The 14,116-nt window shown below is 40.3% G+C and overlaps 1 protein-coding gene across 1 annotated transcript in view; it reads left to right on the top strand.

Moving 5' to 3' along the window:
• The first annotated feature begins 1,793 nt into the window (after positions 1 to 1,793).
• LOC129199787 (guanine nucleotide-binding protein subunit alpha-14) overlaps positions 1,794 to 14,116 on the top strand; it is an 86,638-nt gene continuing 74,315 nt past the window's right edge. Inside the window, exon 1 of the mRNA XM_054810808.1 lies at positions 1,794 to 2,025. Coding sequence (XP_054666783.1) covers positions 1,905 to 2,025 — 121 coding nt within the window. The 5' untranslated portion in view covers positions 1,794 to 1,904. The remainder of the gene's footprint in view (positions 2,026 to 14,116) is intronic.

Genomic DNA, 14,116 nt, shown 5'->3' with positions numbered 1-14,116 from the left:
AGAGGGCTGGAGCACCTCTCCTATGAGGACAGGCTGAGACAGTTGGGCTTGTTCAGCCTGGAGAAGAGAAGGCTCCGGGGAGACCTCATTGCGGCCTTCCAGTACCCGAAGGGGCCTACAGGAAAGCTAGAGAGGGACTGTTTATCAGGGCATGAAGTGATAGGACAAGGGGTAATGGGTTTAAGCTGAAGGAGGGTCGATTTAGATTAGATATTAGGATGAAATTCTTCACCTTGAGGGTGGTGAGGCACTGGAACAGGTTGCCCAGAGAAGCTGTGGATGCCCCATCCCTGGAAGTGTTTAAGGCCAGGTTGGATGGGGCTTTGGGCAACCTGGTCTAGTGGAGGGTGTCCCTGCCCATAGCAGGTGTGCTGGAACTAGATGGTCTTTGAGGTCCCTTCCAACCCAAACCATTCTATGATTCTATGATTCTGTGAAAACTAGAAAAAATGCTTTGTACACCTGAAATAACCTTGAAAATAGATTTAAGTCATGGCCTGATTTTGCATACCTTCAGTAGAGTTAGAAATATCATGTTCTCCACTGTTTGCAAACCTGTAAATGAGTCTCAGACTCTGGCACCACGGAGTACGTTGTAGTGCTGCATTAGCAGGTGTGTCCTAAAACAGCTATGGAGGTGATTCTGCCCAGAGAACACAAGGGCCTGAACTGAAAAAAATCCTGAAGCCATGGAATCTCTAGCCTGAAGGAGTTTCCACCTTGCCACCCTCAGCATAGTTATATCTGTAATTTTAGCACAAGTGACTATGTAGCTCTTTCTCTTTGGTGCTACAGTAGAGTAGTTGAGTAGCTTGCTTGCAGTTCCATGTCCTCCTCAAAGGAGATGGTGATAATTGTTCTGTAATAAGTCAGTGTTTTCTATATTAAGGAATAGCGAACATGCCTTTTGTAATAATGCTGCTAATTGCTACGTACCTGTATTACCACAGACCTTGAGCGACTTGTAGCAGGCAGAAGCAGCAAAGCAACTGTTGTGTTACCATGGGATACGGCAGGCTCCCAGGACGTCCACAGAGCACCTGGACCGCCCTGTGCCAATGCTTCTTAGCTGCTCTGAAGGATACTAGCTTTACTGCTGCAGGCATGACTTAGATGTGAAAGATTTCATTCCTTACAAAGTACAGGCCAGTTAAGTTAAATGCTAGATTCAGTCACGTACGTAAGCAAGGGGTGAAATACAGCTAATTCCAAGAAAATTCCCCAATGAAAACCAGCCGGCACCAAAGGCAGGCATGTCCCCCTGCCTTTCACAGCCTCCGTCCCCGTCGAGAGGCAAAGGTGGCAGCTGGGAGAAGGGAAAGAAATTCCCGGGCACGGTGCTTTACGATACCGACCCCTCAGCTCGCCCCTCTGCCCTCCGGCGGCCTCAGAGGGAGGCGAGCGCGGGGCGAGCGCGCGCTGCCCGTCCGCAGGCAGCCCCCACGCGCGCCCCGGGCAGCCGGAGCTGCGTTGATGACAGCCGGCCTCCCCTGCCCCTCCGGCCTCCTAACCTTCAACCATGGCTGTGCGCGGCTCTGGGGTGGTTTTTTTCAGTTGTTTTGGGGGGGTTTTGTACGCGCGTGTGCCCCTATGAGGGGTTTTGGTTTTAAGTAACCGGCTCCCTTCGCTTCTCGGTCTGGGCCCCCGGCGAGTCGCAGCCCTCTCCGCCTCCGCCGGCTCCCAGCGCTGCGGGAGGAGGGTCGTTCCCGCCCCGCCGGAGCAGCGGCCAGGCCGCGCCTGCAATCGTTAACCGGTGGGAGGAGGCGGCACCTGCCTGCCCCGGCCCCGCGGCCCCTCCGACGGAGGGAGGGGTAGGCGGCAGACCCTCGCCGCGGCGGGGCGCGGCTGGGGGACGGCTTTCCTCCGCTCCCCTGCGGCGGCGGGTGCCCGAGGCGCCGGTGGCCATGGCCGCCTGCTGCCTCACCGCCGAGGAGAAGGAGTCGCACCGCATCAGCGCGGAGATCGAGCGGCAGCTGCGCCGGGACAAGCGGGACGCCCGCCGGGAGCTGAAGCTGCTGTTGCTGGGTGAGTGCGGGCTGCCGCCGAGCCGCCCGCCCGTCCGCCTGCCCCGGAGCGGGGAGACACCTCGTCCCTGCGGGGCTCTGCTGCTTTGGAGGTCTCCTGCCGGTGCAGGCAGTGGCCAGCTTAAAGTTTCAGCCGGCGCTACCCTGCGTGCGGCAGGGCTGGGGAGGAGTGGCAGATTTTCATAGCCCTGTGCGCGCAGCGTTGGTGCCTGGGCGACTTTCTTTTGAGAGAAACTAAACCAAACCCAAAGGCGCGCAAGGCACTGTGAGAAGGCCACGGTGTTACATACGGTGATGCTGTGGTCAGGCGTGACTGGCGAGCTCAGGGAACGGTATTTACACGCCTTACTCCGATGCGTGGCCTGTCCTGTGCCCGGGAGAGCACAGTGGTTCTTTGCATTGGTGTCCCCAGCACCGCGTTGAAGGCCTCCCGGTGAGGAGCGGGGAGAGGCAGTACCAGCCTGCCTGGCCCTGCCTGCATGCTTCCGTTCAGAGCATCTCTCCTGGTGCATCATTTCTTACATCAACCACTTGACTTTTTCAATGAGTGCTGTTTCACTGGTCGTAATTGAGCTTGGCGGAGGTGTCAGTGAGAGCTTTAGTGCAGAGGAAGTTAACAGCTTTAAGCCTTTCTAGCTGTGGCTGCTCCACGTAGATGCCAAGCACACCTACGGATAGAGTTCCTGCTGCTCTGATACCGACTGGCGTGAGGAGTGGGGGAGCTAAGCCCACAGCAGTGGCTGAAAGAAAACAAGAAACTTGAAACCATCTGATACAGAATCTTAAACTATGGTGAAGTAGTCTTAGTCTAGGAATGATTTATTCTTCTGTGACAGCTGTTTATGCCCAAACAGCTTGATGCAGAAGATCTCAGGCGTCAAAGCTCCCAGTGTGGGAACGTCTTCTCTTGCTGTAACCAGTGCCAGAGAAGTCTGTCTGTAGTGCAGTGAGTCGATGAGCTCATGCTGCCGGTGTACCAGTGCTAACACTCCCTGGGCTAGAGACTCTGCCTTCATCTCTGCTGCAGACAGGTCAAGATGTAGCAGCTTGCATAATGTACCTCACCAAATAACCAACCAGGCTTAAAACAGTAAGTTTTTAGGAAGACTGAACAAAACTGCAGATCTGAAACTAAATTTAAACAGGCTACTCTCAGTGCTGAGTTACAAAATTATTTTAACATGAACTGATTTAAAAAGTTGAAAACCCCAAATACTGACTCACCCTCAAGTGCCGTATGTCTGGTTTGCTGTTGCCTTTGCCTGTTACCTGTGTAGAAATCTGTGGCTGACTGACGCAACAGTCTAAACTGATGTCTGTTGGATTTTGGATTTTGCACTAATTATTTATAGGAAATAATTATTGTCTGTTAAAAACTCTTCTAGTGCAATGTTTAACCTGTACTGCTGACATCTTGAAAGATTGTGAAGTAACTTTTGTTCCAATTTACTTTTGTTCAGTATAATGCTCTACCTTTAAGCAGTTTAAATGTTATAATGTTTACTGTTTTCACACTTTCTTCTTTGCTTTTGGGATATCACATACTGCGCAAAGTTGCTTTGCTTTAACTGAAAACACCACGGGTGTTTTTCTGTATTCATTTACTGTTTTTACCAGAAAAACAGGTGAGCATGAGAACAGTTCAGTTTGTTTTGAAAAAACATAGGATTTACAAAAAAACCGCAACAACCCACAAATGAAAAAACTTACATTATTATTCTGGTGTGTAAAACACAGCTTCTCCAGCTATGTACAGCAGTCTATAGCTATGATTATTGTATGTTGTGCACAACAATTGGAAGAATTGTTGGTCAGGTTTGTTGGTTGAACATAAAGCAAAATATACAAATAATACTTAAGGTTTGGGGTTAAGCATAATGTTACAGTTTTTTGAATAAGATATAGCAGATTCTTACTGTGATTTTAGTAAAAGATACAGGAAAGTAAATAGAAAGATAGAACCTAGTAGGCAAATCATAAGGAGCTGCTGCATCTAGAAGCTGAGTTTGTATAACTTTGTATCAGAGACGAGCTGAAATTTTTAACTGAGGATTGTGTCCTTAGGTAACTCCTGGCTGCATTTCAGTGGACAGCTTGGTGAACGTTGTTGAGTCATGGTGGGGACAGCTCATGGACGACCAGCCCTGAGAGGCTTCCTTCTGGAGTCTGGATTTCTCCAACCCTTGAGTTATTTAGATGAAAACATTTTTCATAGCTATCTCAAAGGAAAGCTTTTGGCTAGCTTAAGCCTTAGGTTTGGTGGAGAAATTGGAGTGAAATCCCAGGTCCCTGTTAGCCACAAAGTCAAATGAGGCTATAGGTTTATTTTGAGGCAAACCTGTCCCTTACAATGTTTGAGTCCAAGTTTAAAATTGTCAGCAACTGTAATGTTAAAACTTTAGAAGGCAAAAGTAAGTTTGACTACTGTCTGTGTTCATCTGCTGAATCTTCTTGCATCACAGCTTCTCCTTCCTTAAAAATTACTTTATTTGCTTGTTGTAGTGCAAAACCATCAAGGAAAACCTCAGGTGGAGCAGTAATATTAATCACTCATACAAAAAGACTGCAAACCTGTCAAAGAAGCAGTACGCTTTCAAAAGCACTTATCTGTGACAGTACTCATGGGTCTTGGAAGAATACCAGGCCTTTTTTGAAACTACCTGTTGCAATAAACAAACTAAAACTTCGTTCTGACGTAGGTGGGACATTACCAGTATATGTAATAATGTAAGAAAAGCAACTTGTTTATGGTAGTAATTAAGATATTTTCTTGAATATTGATGTAACCATGTACATCCAGATATTGCAAATATACTTTAGAAAGTGTAATTTGAAGCACGTGGGTTTGTTCAATGAAAAGTAAAAATGTGTCTTCCTGTTTGGCAAATTTAGCAGTTCCTTTAGTCTTTTACATGTCAAGAAAAAAGGTGGTTATTCTGGATTACTGTCCATCCAGCAATGTTTTGTTGTCAAAACCGAGATCTTCAAGGAATGATGCAAGAGTGGCATAAACATGACTTCTCTCCTTTCCCTAGCTTGCACTCTCGGCTTCCAACTGCTCCTGCCTCGGGAGCTTCCTGAGCCACATGGGCGTTCTGAGTTTTCAGCAACTCTCAGTGGATTCCTCCTCCATGCGTTTATCTAGCATCCTTCTGCCATCCACAGCATTTTGTGGCAGGAGATGGTCAGCTTACCTGTCTTCTGTGTCAGAAACCACGTCCTTTTGTTTTCGATTGGCCTATTCCTCTTATTTAAAACCTCTTAGTATTTGTTTTCAAAGAGACAGCAGACGGTCAGTGGATATTCACTTACCTCCATGCCTCTTCTGGTTTTGCAGACCTGTTATATCTCTCTTCAGCCATCTGTTTTCCAAATTGAAGCAAATAAGTGATTTTATTTTCTTCACTATGCCTATGTACATGCAGTGAAGTGCTCATAAAGGGGGGTATGATATATTTTGAAATCTTGATTCTTCTTGAGACTATGTTGGAAAATGGCTGCTTCTATTACCTTTTTTTAATATTGTTTTTCATTGTTACCCTTGAATATCTGTTCCCTACTCCCCCTTTTTTTTTCTTTTTTCACTTTTTTCTTTTTTTTTGGCTTTTTTTTTTTTATATTTTTTCCCACCCTTTTTTTTTTGGCCTCCCTTTTTGGCGTCCTTTTGGGGGCTTTTTCCCTTTTTTTGTTTGTTTGTTTTTTTCTTTTTTTCTGGCTTATTTCTTTTTTGCTTTTTGGGGGGCTTTTTTCTTTTTTTGATCTCTTTCCTTTGTCTTTTCTGCCCCACCAGTCAAATGCATCAGGGTTTCCCTCTTGAGAGTGGTTGCAGATTTGGATACAGCTCAGATTGTTCCATAGTACTGAGACCTTTTGCAGAATGGACCCCATTTTGGGCACTATGGGTTCCTAAATAAAAAGTCCATTAAAAACTCTTCATTAGAAGGGATTTGTTGCTGGGAGAAGTGGGCATTTAAAAAACAAAACAAAACAAAAACATAAAACCCAAACCAAAATGAAATAAATGTAGTAGCTAACAGGACAAATGTTGTATTCTTTTCCTGGTAGCTTCTAAGAAGTTTAATTTGTAAGTAAATTCTTAAGTTATGATTGTGAATAAAACTTAAGTGTAAAACCTCTAAGCATGGGGAAGATAATGTTGCTTATGAACACACATAACTGTGTGTGGGTAAACTCAAGTGGTCCTGCTGAAGGCCCTGTGAGTCAAGTCAAGTGCATTTTCTTCCAGCCTGCATCATTATAATGGCCAGGTGTGGAGGGGGTCGTGTTTGAAGTCAGTTTGAGTCAGGGCTCCGTGATAAGCCATGTTAAGGTAGAACAGCTGCTCTTTCTAGGGCTTGTATAATGCAGAGAGATGCATTTGTGGGCGGTAATCCAGAGCAGTTTTAAGAAATTATATATAAAGATGGTAGACTGGCAGTACATTGACTTCTGACTGGAAGTAGGAAAATCTCCAACCAGACAAGACCACGACAGATTTTAGTGGAATAAGATTGCACTTTTGATAGACATGCTGTTGTAGGCTTTCATTTTCTTTTAGGAACCTGGAAGAGTTTACATTGATCATATCACATGTGGGTTATCTATGAACCACTTTTTTTTTTTAATTTTAGGTTATATTTTGGCAAGGAGAAAGAGCAGAAAACAGAATCAGACTTTACTGAAAGCTTTAGTGTCATGCATGGGATACTACAGTCACTTAACAACTTTCCTGTTTAAAACATAAGGTTAACAGAGGAAATTATGAAGCTGTAAGACTGAATCATGCAATACCATCATTCAGTTCAGGGTTTCTAAGGTAGTAAAGGAATTGACCTGCACTACTTTATGCATTTTTTAGAGAAGTGTCTTGTATTTAGAGAGAGAGAGTGAGCACAAGCATGCAGATTTTGGCTGGCTTCTAACTGCAGCAGGAAGTTCTGTGGAGGCTCATCTGATTATAAGGACTGGACAATGCTCTGAAATAGGTGATAGGGTCCTTCTGTGGGATCTGCCTTCCCAGTTCTGCCAAAAAAGAATGAGTTTCTAAACATACTCAGCTACAATCTAGTACGAAACAGTCCAGTTTTACATTTTCACTTACAGTCGGGTGTGCAGACAGAAGCACTGTATTGAACCAGGAACTTCCACACAGGTAGATGAAGCACATTGTGGCATTCATTGCAGTAGCAAGACATCTCTTTGGACCTTTTGCTTCCTTAAAAGAAGTAATTACATTTCTACAGGAAGCACAAATTAATCTCTCTGAGAACAGGAAAGTTCTGGATGTGTCAGTACAGTTAACTTTTTTGATGGCACAGAATAGGCTGACATCCATGGATATGGTAAAATACAAATTTTTATTTCTGGGTAGTAGCATAGGAATAAGAAACCCTGTCTACAATGAAACCGATTTGAATTTGCACAAGTAAGAAAGATACGGAAATATATCCATACTAGTCTAGTCATGGTAGAGTCCATGTTACCAAAGTCCTTAGTAGATCTGTCGATGTTAATCTAAACCAGCAGACTATATAAATTAATCTGAAACAAACATCTTTGTATTTAATATAGGCTCAAAGAGGCAAGACTGAGTGTCTAGAGTGAATAGGATTTTTTTCTCAGCACATAATGGCCTTGCATGTTGGTTTGTCAGTTTTCTGCTGCAGCTCTCACTGGGTTGTAATTACCAGAAACGTTTTACTCTTCCATTTTCAATGTGGGTTTTATGCATCATTTTTATTACTGTCGGTAACGACATCTGTCTGTAGCGAATGAAAGGCTGGTAAAAACCTAAGGGCTGAGACAGAGCTGAGTTAATTAGTGAGCATGACTGTACTTGAACATCATGTAGCATTGGAGGGCACAGTCAAGGAAGGCATCTTAGCCTGTGAAACTCCATAATTCATTGCTAATACAGACATGAGGAAAAACCGCTACTGTGCCTCAGCTCCTCACTGTTAACTGGCAATAATGGCTCTTGGTTTATCTTCCCAAGATATGTGCACTACAGGATTGCTTATATCCTAGGTCATGAGGGCGTATGTGATAGTCATTGCTTGCTTTTCTGCAGCCTTCCTCCTCCAAGCTGCCTGCCTGCCTTTGTCAAACATGTTTACTGTATCTGTGTTGGTTTCTGTGAACAGATTTTATGAAAAGCTGTGGAATGCCTCTGCTAATCTACCTGGTAAATTTGTTCTTTTTCTTTCCTATCTGTTTGAAAATTAATACCAGGAAGAAATAGTGTAAAACTAATCTAACTTGAATAGATGCAAAGAGAGGAGGCTGTCTTAGTTCAAAGAATAATACTTTGACATGAATGTCATTAATTCTTGTTCATTTTGTTTTAGTAGTTTGCTAACACAGGATTCCCAAAATCGAGTCTAGAGAAAACAGATGCAATGAACAAGTGCTGGTTATGCCTTGAGATTCTGATTACACAGTATGGTATGTCAATGAGATAATCCATTTCTTTAGAAGCTAATCTGAGCAAATACTTGATACAAATCAATTTCAGTAGCCACAAGCTTCATCATGATGAGCAGTGATAGAATATTTATAAACTGTTTGCATTGTGCGTGGCTGACTGGCATCATGAATTCCAGAGATAATGTAAGCATATGTAAGAACAGCGCTATCAGTATACAAATATGTGTTCATTCTTAATTATTTCTGAATCATATTACAGATAGTTGGATCAAGGTAGCATCCTTTTTTAAATTAGAAAAACTCAATGTGCTTTATTATTGAGAACCTGATTTTGTAGGGCTGAAGGTAGACTAGTCCCTGGATGAACATGCTGGGTGGCAAAACCAATCATAATTTACAGCAACTAAGTCAAACCTTTGCTTAGATTTTTGCCCATCAGTATATGTGACAAGACAGTAATTTTAGTTGAACTGGATTTTATTTCTGAGAAAGGTATGTTGAAGCTATCAAATGATAATGAATTAATTCTCCCCATGTACCTTTTAATTAAAACAGCCTTTCTGCTCTTTGAATAGAACAGTTTAAATCTTTCTCTCGACATTATCATTATGCACTTGTAAATGTTTTAAGGATTGTGTTAAGATAACATTCCTTTGTTTGGAAGTTTAGCAAAGTGATCATTAAATGCCAGTGCTTTATGCCAAAAACATATTTTGTCTTCACTGGGTATTAGTTGAAAAGGCCAGTTATTTTCTAGCTCTAGTATGCTCTGTTCTTCATTTTGGGAGAATTTCACTGTGGTGTCTCTAGTTGATGCCATCATTATGAAAACATGAAAGAATTTTTTTCTTTTTAATGTTCAGAGGGGTAGCAGTTACTAGACAACTAGGAGCAGTTGTTGTAACAAAACAAGCACAATATTTTGAGGAGGAAAAGGATTGCATGGCTTTGTTGCCTTTGGTTTTGTGTTACATGGTATACAAAACCCATGAAGCATTACTTTGGGAGGGAAGAGATCAGTAGTGAGGAGATGAGGACACGATCTGTTGAGACTGTTTGCTGCTTTTGTAAGGTCCCAAAAAGGTAATCCACTGAAAGGGATAAAGTGGCATCCCTGTAGTTCTATAAAGTGACATCTTACTGTTGAACATTTTTGCTTTTTGGTGTGCCATCATTTTCCGAGATAGCTAATGTTCATTCTTCATGTTCCTTGAAGAAAGCAACAGAACAGAATAAAGGAGAAAATGCAATTGTTTTTTTTCTGTGACTGGTATAATAAAGGAAGATAATTGAATATTTTTTTCATTTCATTCCATCTGGCATTGTTTCCAAAGGAAATAATAGCATAACAGGCAAGACAAAATTAGAATTTTCTGAAATTATTGTTTTACTTAAAAGGGATGTTAGTGAGCAGTATAATGTAATCATCTTTACCTCTCTACAAGAGAAAGAATGAAGACATGAACAATTGTGTTTTAATGACAATGCTATTAAATCTTCTGTTAACCGCTAAGTGATTCTTGTTAGGATTGCCTTCAGATTGCTTTCTTTTACCGTATATGCTTCATTGTTCTTTGTATAAGAATAGGTTACTTTTTTGCCTAGTATTAGCGGAAAGAAGTAAATCAAGTAGTATATCTTTCTGCTTTGAAACTGAAACACAAGGACTAGCTTAAAGTAAGTGCTCAGGATTCCACAGCTCCCCCATTATGCAGGACCACTATGTATGAAGCACTGGGCACTGCACTAAGGTAAGTGAATGTGGGAGCCTATACATTGAAGATTTGGATTTTGAAGCACCAAGGAACTGTAGCTTAAAACTAAAGCCTGACTCTTGGTTGAATTTCTGTCTGAGCAGCAGTAACTGGGTGAACTAAGCAATAAATTGTTTCATTCGCACAAAGGAAACTCAATAGTGCATATGTTCATTTTATCCAATTTGCTGTGATTCATGCAGTCCTTGTTACGACTTCAATACTAACCCTTTCCAAGTGAATGACCTGTTTGACTGCTCAAATATATTCATAAATTGCCCTGTAATATCATGATGGTATTTTGCTCATATAGTTTAACTAGATCTGATAAAATGATGACCTGCTGTTTTTTAATGATCTGTGTAATACTCATTACTCATATATCTAGCTGGCTGCCTTCCCTTTTACCTCCAGAATAACTTAGAACCAATGAAAGTACCCAAAGAAGGCAAGGACTGCTGTATGGTATTCCTTTACCTTCTTTTCATAGTTTAAGGGTGGCTGTTCCACATGTTTATTGATTCACAGCTACTATTAAACACACATTTTTGTCAAAAAAATATTTAGCAAAGTCTGTTGTGTTTCAACAAGTCACTTTTTTTCCCACTACATAAAGAGAAAACCTCTGCAAGTAATAGACGTTGGTTTTATGCCTAGCAAGTTAAAATTTGATTCAAGTAAATAAAATCTTATTATAAAATTAAAATCTGATTACAATAAAGCGCATAGGAAATCTGAGGAAAGAAATTACTGGTAAATAACAGGTAACTACTAATCCATTTTACCCAAGTACTTCCCTATTTTCAGTAAGTAAATTGATCTAACCTGTGATTAGGTTAGATGACAGGGTTCTGAAGAAAGATTTTGATTTCTTTTCTTAGCAGATGACAGGAAAAAAAAGTGAAAAGTTAGGTCATATTTAATTGCTGAAACTTGGCAAGTAGCTCACAAACTTTTTTTGGTTATGTATTTTAAACTTTGTGCTAAACTTTGAGCTATCTTGTATCTTAATGCTTTTCTGTAGTTACTATGCTTTGCCTCACATCTGTTGCATGTATAAAATTCTGTGTAAATTTTTGTTATGAAGTGTACATATAACTTTATTTGCAGTATTTCTTGAAAGAGTAAGCTAACTTTTCAGTATGCCTGTCAGAGTGTGGTTTTCTACCTTTGCCCTTTTCCACTTCTCAGATATATTGCTTGGTGTTTGACTGTTGACTAGATCTCTTTGTTACTTTATTAAATAGGGACAGTAATCTGCTTTTATTTAACTGAAATATTGTGCTTATGAAGTCTTCCATCAATTCCTATGGAAAGCAGTTTGCAATGTCAGTGCTGAAAGTGCTGTAAGATACAGTTGAAAAACAAATGTGCCAACATATGGCAGCCTGTTATGAAAAAGCTGTAAAATTTGAGTTTGTTTACATCAGAGTCACAGAGTAATATTACAGTTTCTTGGACATTCCAGTTTCCACTGCTGCGTAGTTAACCCAGAGTGATAACTGCAGCATAGGAAACTTTCAAATTATTTTCCCATCACTTCTATTTGCAAAGTTTTCACTGATACATGGGTTGAAGACAGAGCACAGAGAGGGAGCACTTTCTGCTTAAAACATGTACACTTAAAGCAAATATTATCAAAATCAGTGTGAAAAAAAATGTTAAACGGTAAAAAGATAGTTACATAGTGTTTTCCAGTCTGTGCTTAGCACAGCAATAGTCATGTTTTAGATATGTTAGAGTTAGGAGGTTTTGTCCAAAACATAAGGAAAAAGGGGCAAGATTTGATAATGCGTTTATATCTTGTTTCTTTTAAGTTTGGTTTTAGGAAAATTAAATTTGAGGCCTCTTTAACTCAAATAGTACAAATTAAGTATACATGCTTTTAAACAAAAATCAAAACATAAAGGCCAGTTTCATTAGCTGTGATTTTGCTTCTGTGTTCTCAAACGTCCTTTTAAAAAGCTGTCCTTTTCCAGTTGATTGAGTAGTCACTATTTTGTACATATCCTCTAATACTCATACTCTTCTAATACAGTCATCATATGAAATAACACAGGGATGATTAACTTTCTCTAGATAGCGTTCTGAACTGTAAATAGGAAAATAGCCTGCGCCTGAAAATACATTGCTATCGGTTTTTGGTTTTTTTTCTTGGTGGCTGGGGAGAGTTGGCTTTGCTGTCTCAACATAGTTCATGGTACTATGGTACCACATGGTAGTAATGGTAACTGCATATGTATTTTAAATTAAACTCAAATTTGTTTATTTCAAATATATTTACACTGGTTCTATTTAACCTGCAATTTTATCGGCCCAAGCCTGTAGTTATGAAAAAAAATTTTAATAGGAATGAAGTTCTGCAGCTTTGGTAAGAATTGGTTCCTTCAATGTGAAAACATTCTGTGTTTTTCATTTCAGTAGAGGTAAAAATGGTGTGAATGATATTGTGGGAGACGATGCTGAGTGTCTTATTGCATATTCACTTTCAGACTTTCAAGCACTGATGCTCTTTCTGCAGGCAGAGCTCTCGGCAGGTAATACAGGATTCTCTTTTGAAAACTATCCTTTCCATGCGGTGTTCTCTACAATGGTAGCACAGGTCAGGAGATTTTTGCAAAAACCTTTGTGCACAGTGACACTGCTGTTCTTTGTAATTATCTTCTCTCATCATTATGTAATTTCAATGTCATTATGTTAGGAAGTTGGATTTAGCTTACAGAATTATTTTTTAAAACAGTAGTCCAACGTTCTGAGAGAAAATTGAGTGTACTTGTAATGAATACTGAATATGAGTTAATAAAAATTATTAAAGTTCAGGAATACATTTCATTATTGAAATATTTCATTATTGAAATTCTGCCGGGTTTCTCAGTAGTAATGCTCCTCAGTACTGAAATGACAATTTTTACTATGAAATTATTAGTTTAATGATGACACCTTTTTCTCTCTCAGTGAGCTAGAGCTGAAATAGCTTATTGGAGATACCTTCAGTTTGGAGATAGCAAATGAAGGTATTCCATGGAAGAAAAATTATTGTAAAATACTGTTTAAATTAAAAGGAAGAATGAGTTTCTATATGTATTACATACATGTAATGTTTTGTAGTTCCACTGCTAGTCCCGGGTCTCCTGTAGTTAATTTCTTTAAAATGTGATTACTTTTCCTAGTGCTTGTACTTGTGCCCATCTTCTGCTAAAAAAGCATTAGATCTTTATGCAGAGCATTTTGGAAATATCTGTAGTGAGCTACTGGTTGGAAACTGCGTGGAACACTAACTCAAAAGCTAAACACTTTAAGTAAATAAAAATGTGTCATAAAATAAGCCTTTAAAAAAAAATCCAAACCCCCAAAAACCCACCCAAACTACTTACAAGCAAATACTTTTTAGACCTAAATATTTCCAAGGTAATTGTGCCAAGCACTTATCCATAATCATAATATATATTTTAAAAAGCAAATAAGTTCCCAACCTGATATATTTTCTTTGGTAGGAAAGGCCAAACAATTCATTTTAGCCCTTAGGACATATCCATTTCACAATTCTTAGCTTTGTGTTTGAAATGAAAATGTGTCTTGTATAAAATCTTGGCATTCATTACCCAAGCAGGAAGCTTTTATGCTTAACTTTGTTTTATTGTTACTTGACAATCTGAAAGCCACGTGTCAGCCTGTGTTTTTTCTGACACAGCGCCTTCTGTGACACTGTGTGATGTAACCTCCACGGCAGAAGCTGGTATCTCTTACTTGACAGACACATAGAGGCCCCAATTTCCAACCAGAAATTCTTAAATGGTGGCATAATGGATGTAAAAACAAGGAGTTTGCAAACCTATATTTGGGCGGAGTTCCTGCCAATCCCATAGTGCAGAGTTGCCAGACCTCTTCTCTGCATATGCATTAATGTACTGT

This window comes from Grus americana, chromosome Z (assembly GCF_028858705.1).
Source record: "Grus americana isolate bGruAme1 chromosome Z, bGruAme1.mat, whole genome shotgun sequence".
NCBI classification, from domain to species: domain Eukaryota; kingdom Metazoa; phylum Chordata; class Aves; order Gruiformes; family Gruidae; genus Grus; species Grus americana.
This window is presented reverse-complemented; position numbering and strand designations above follow the sequence as displayed.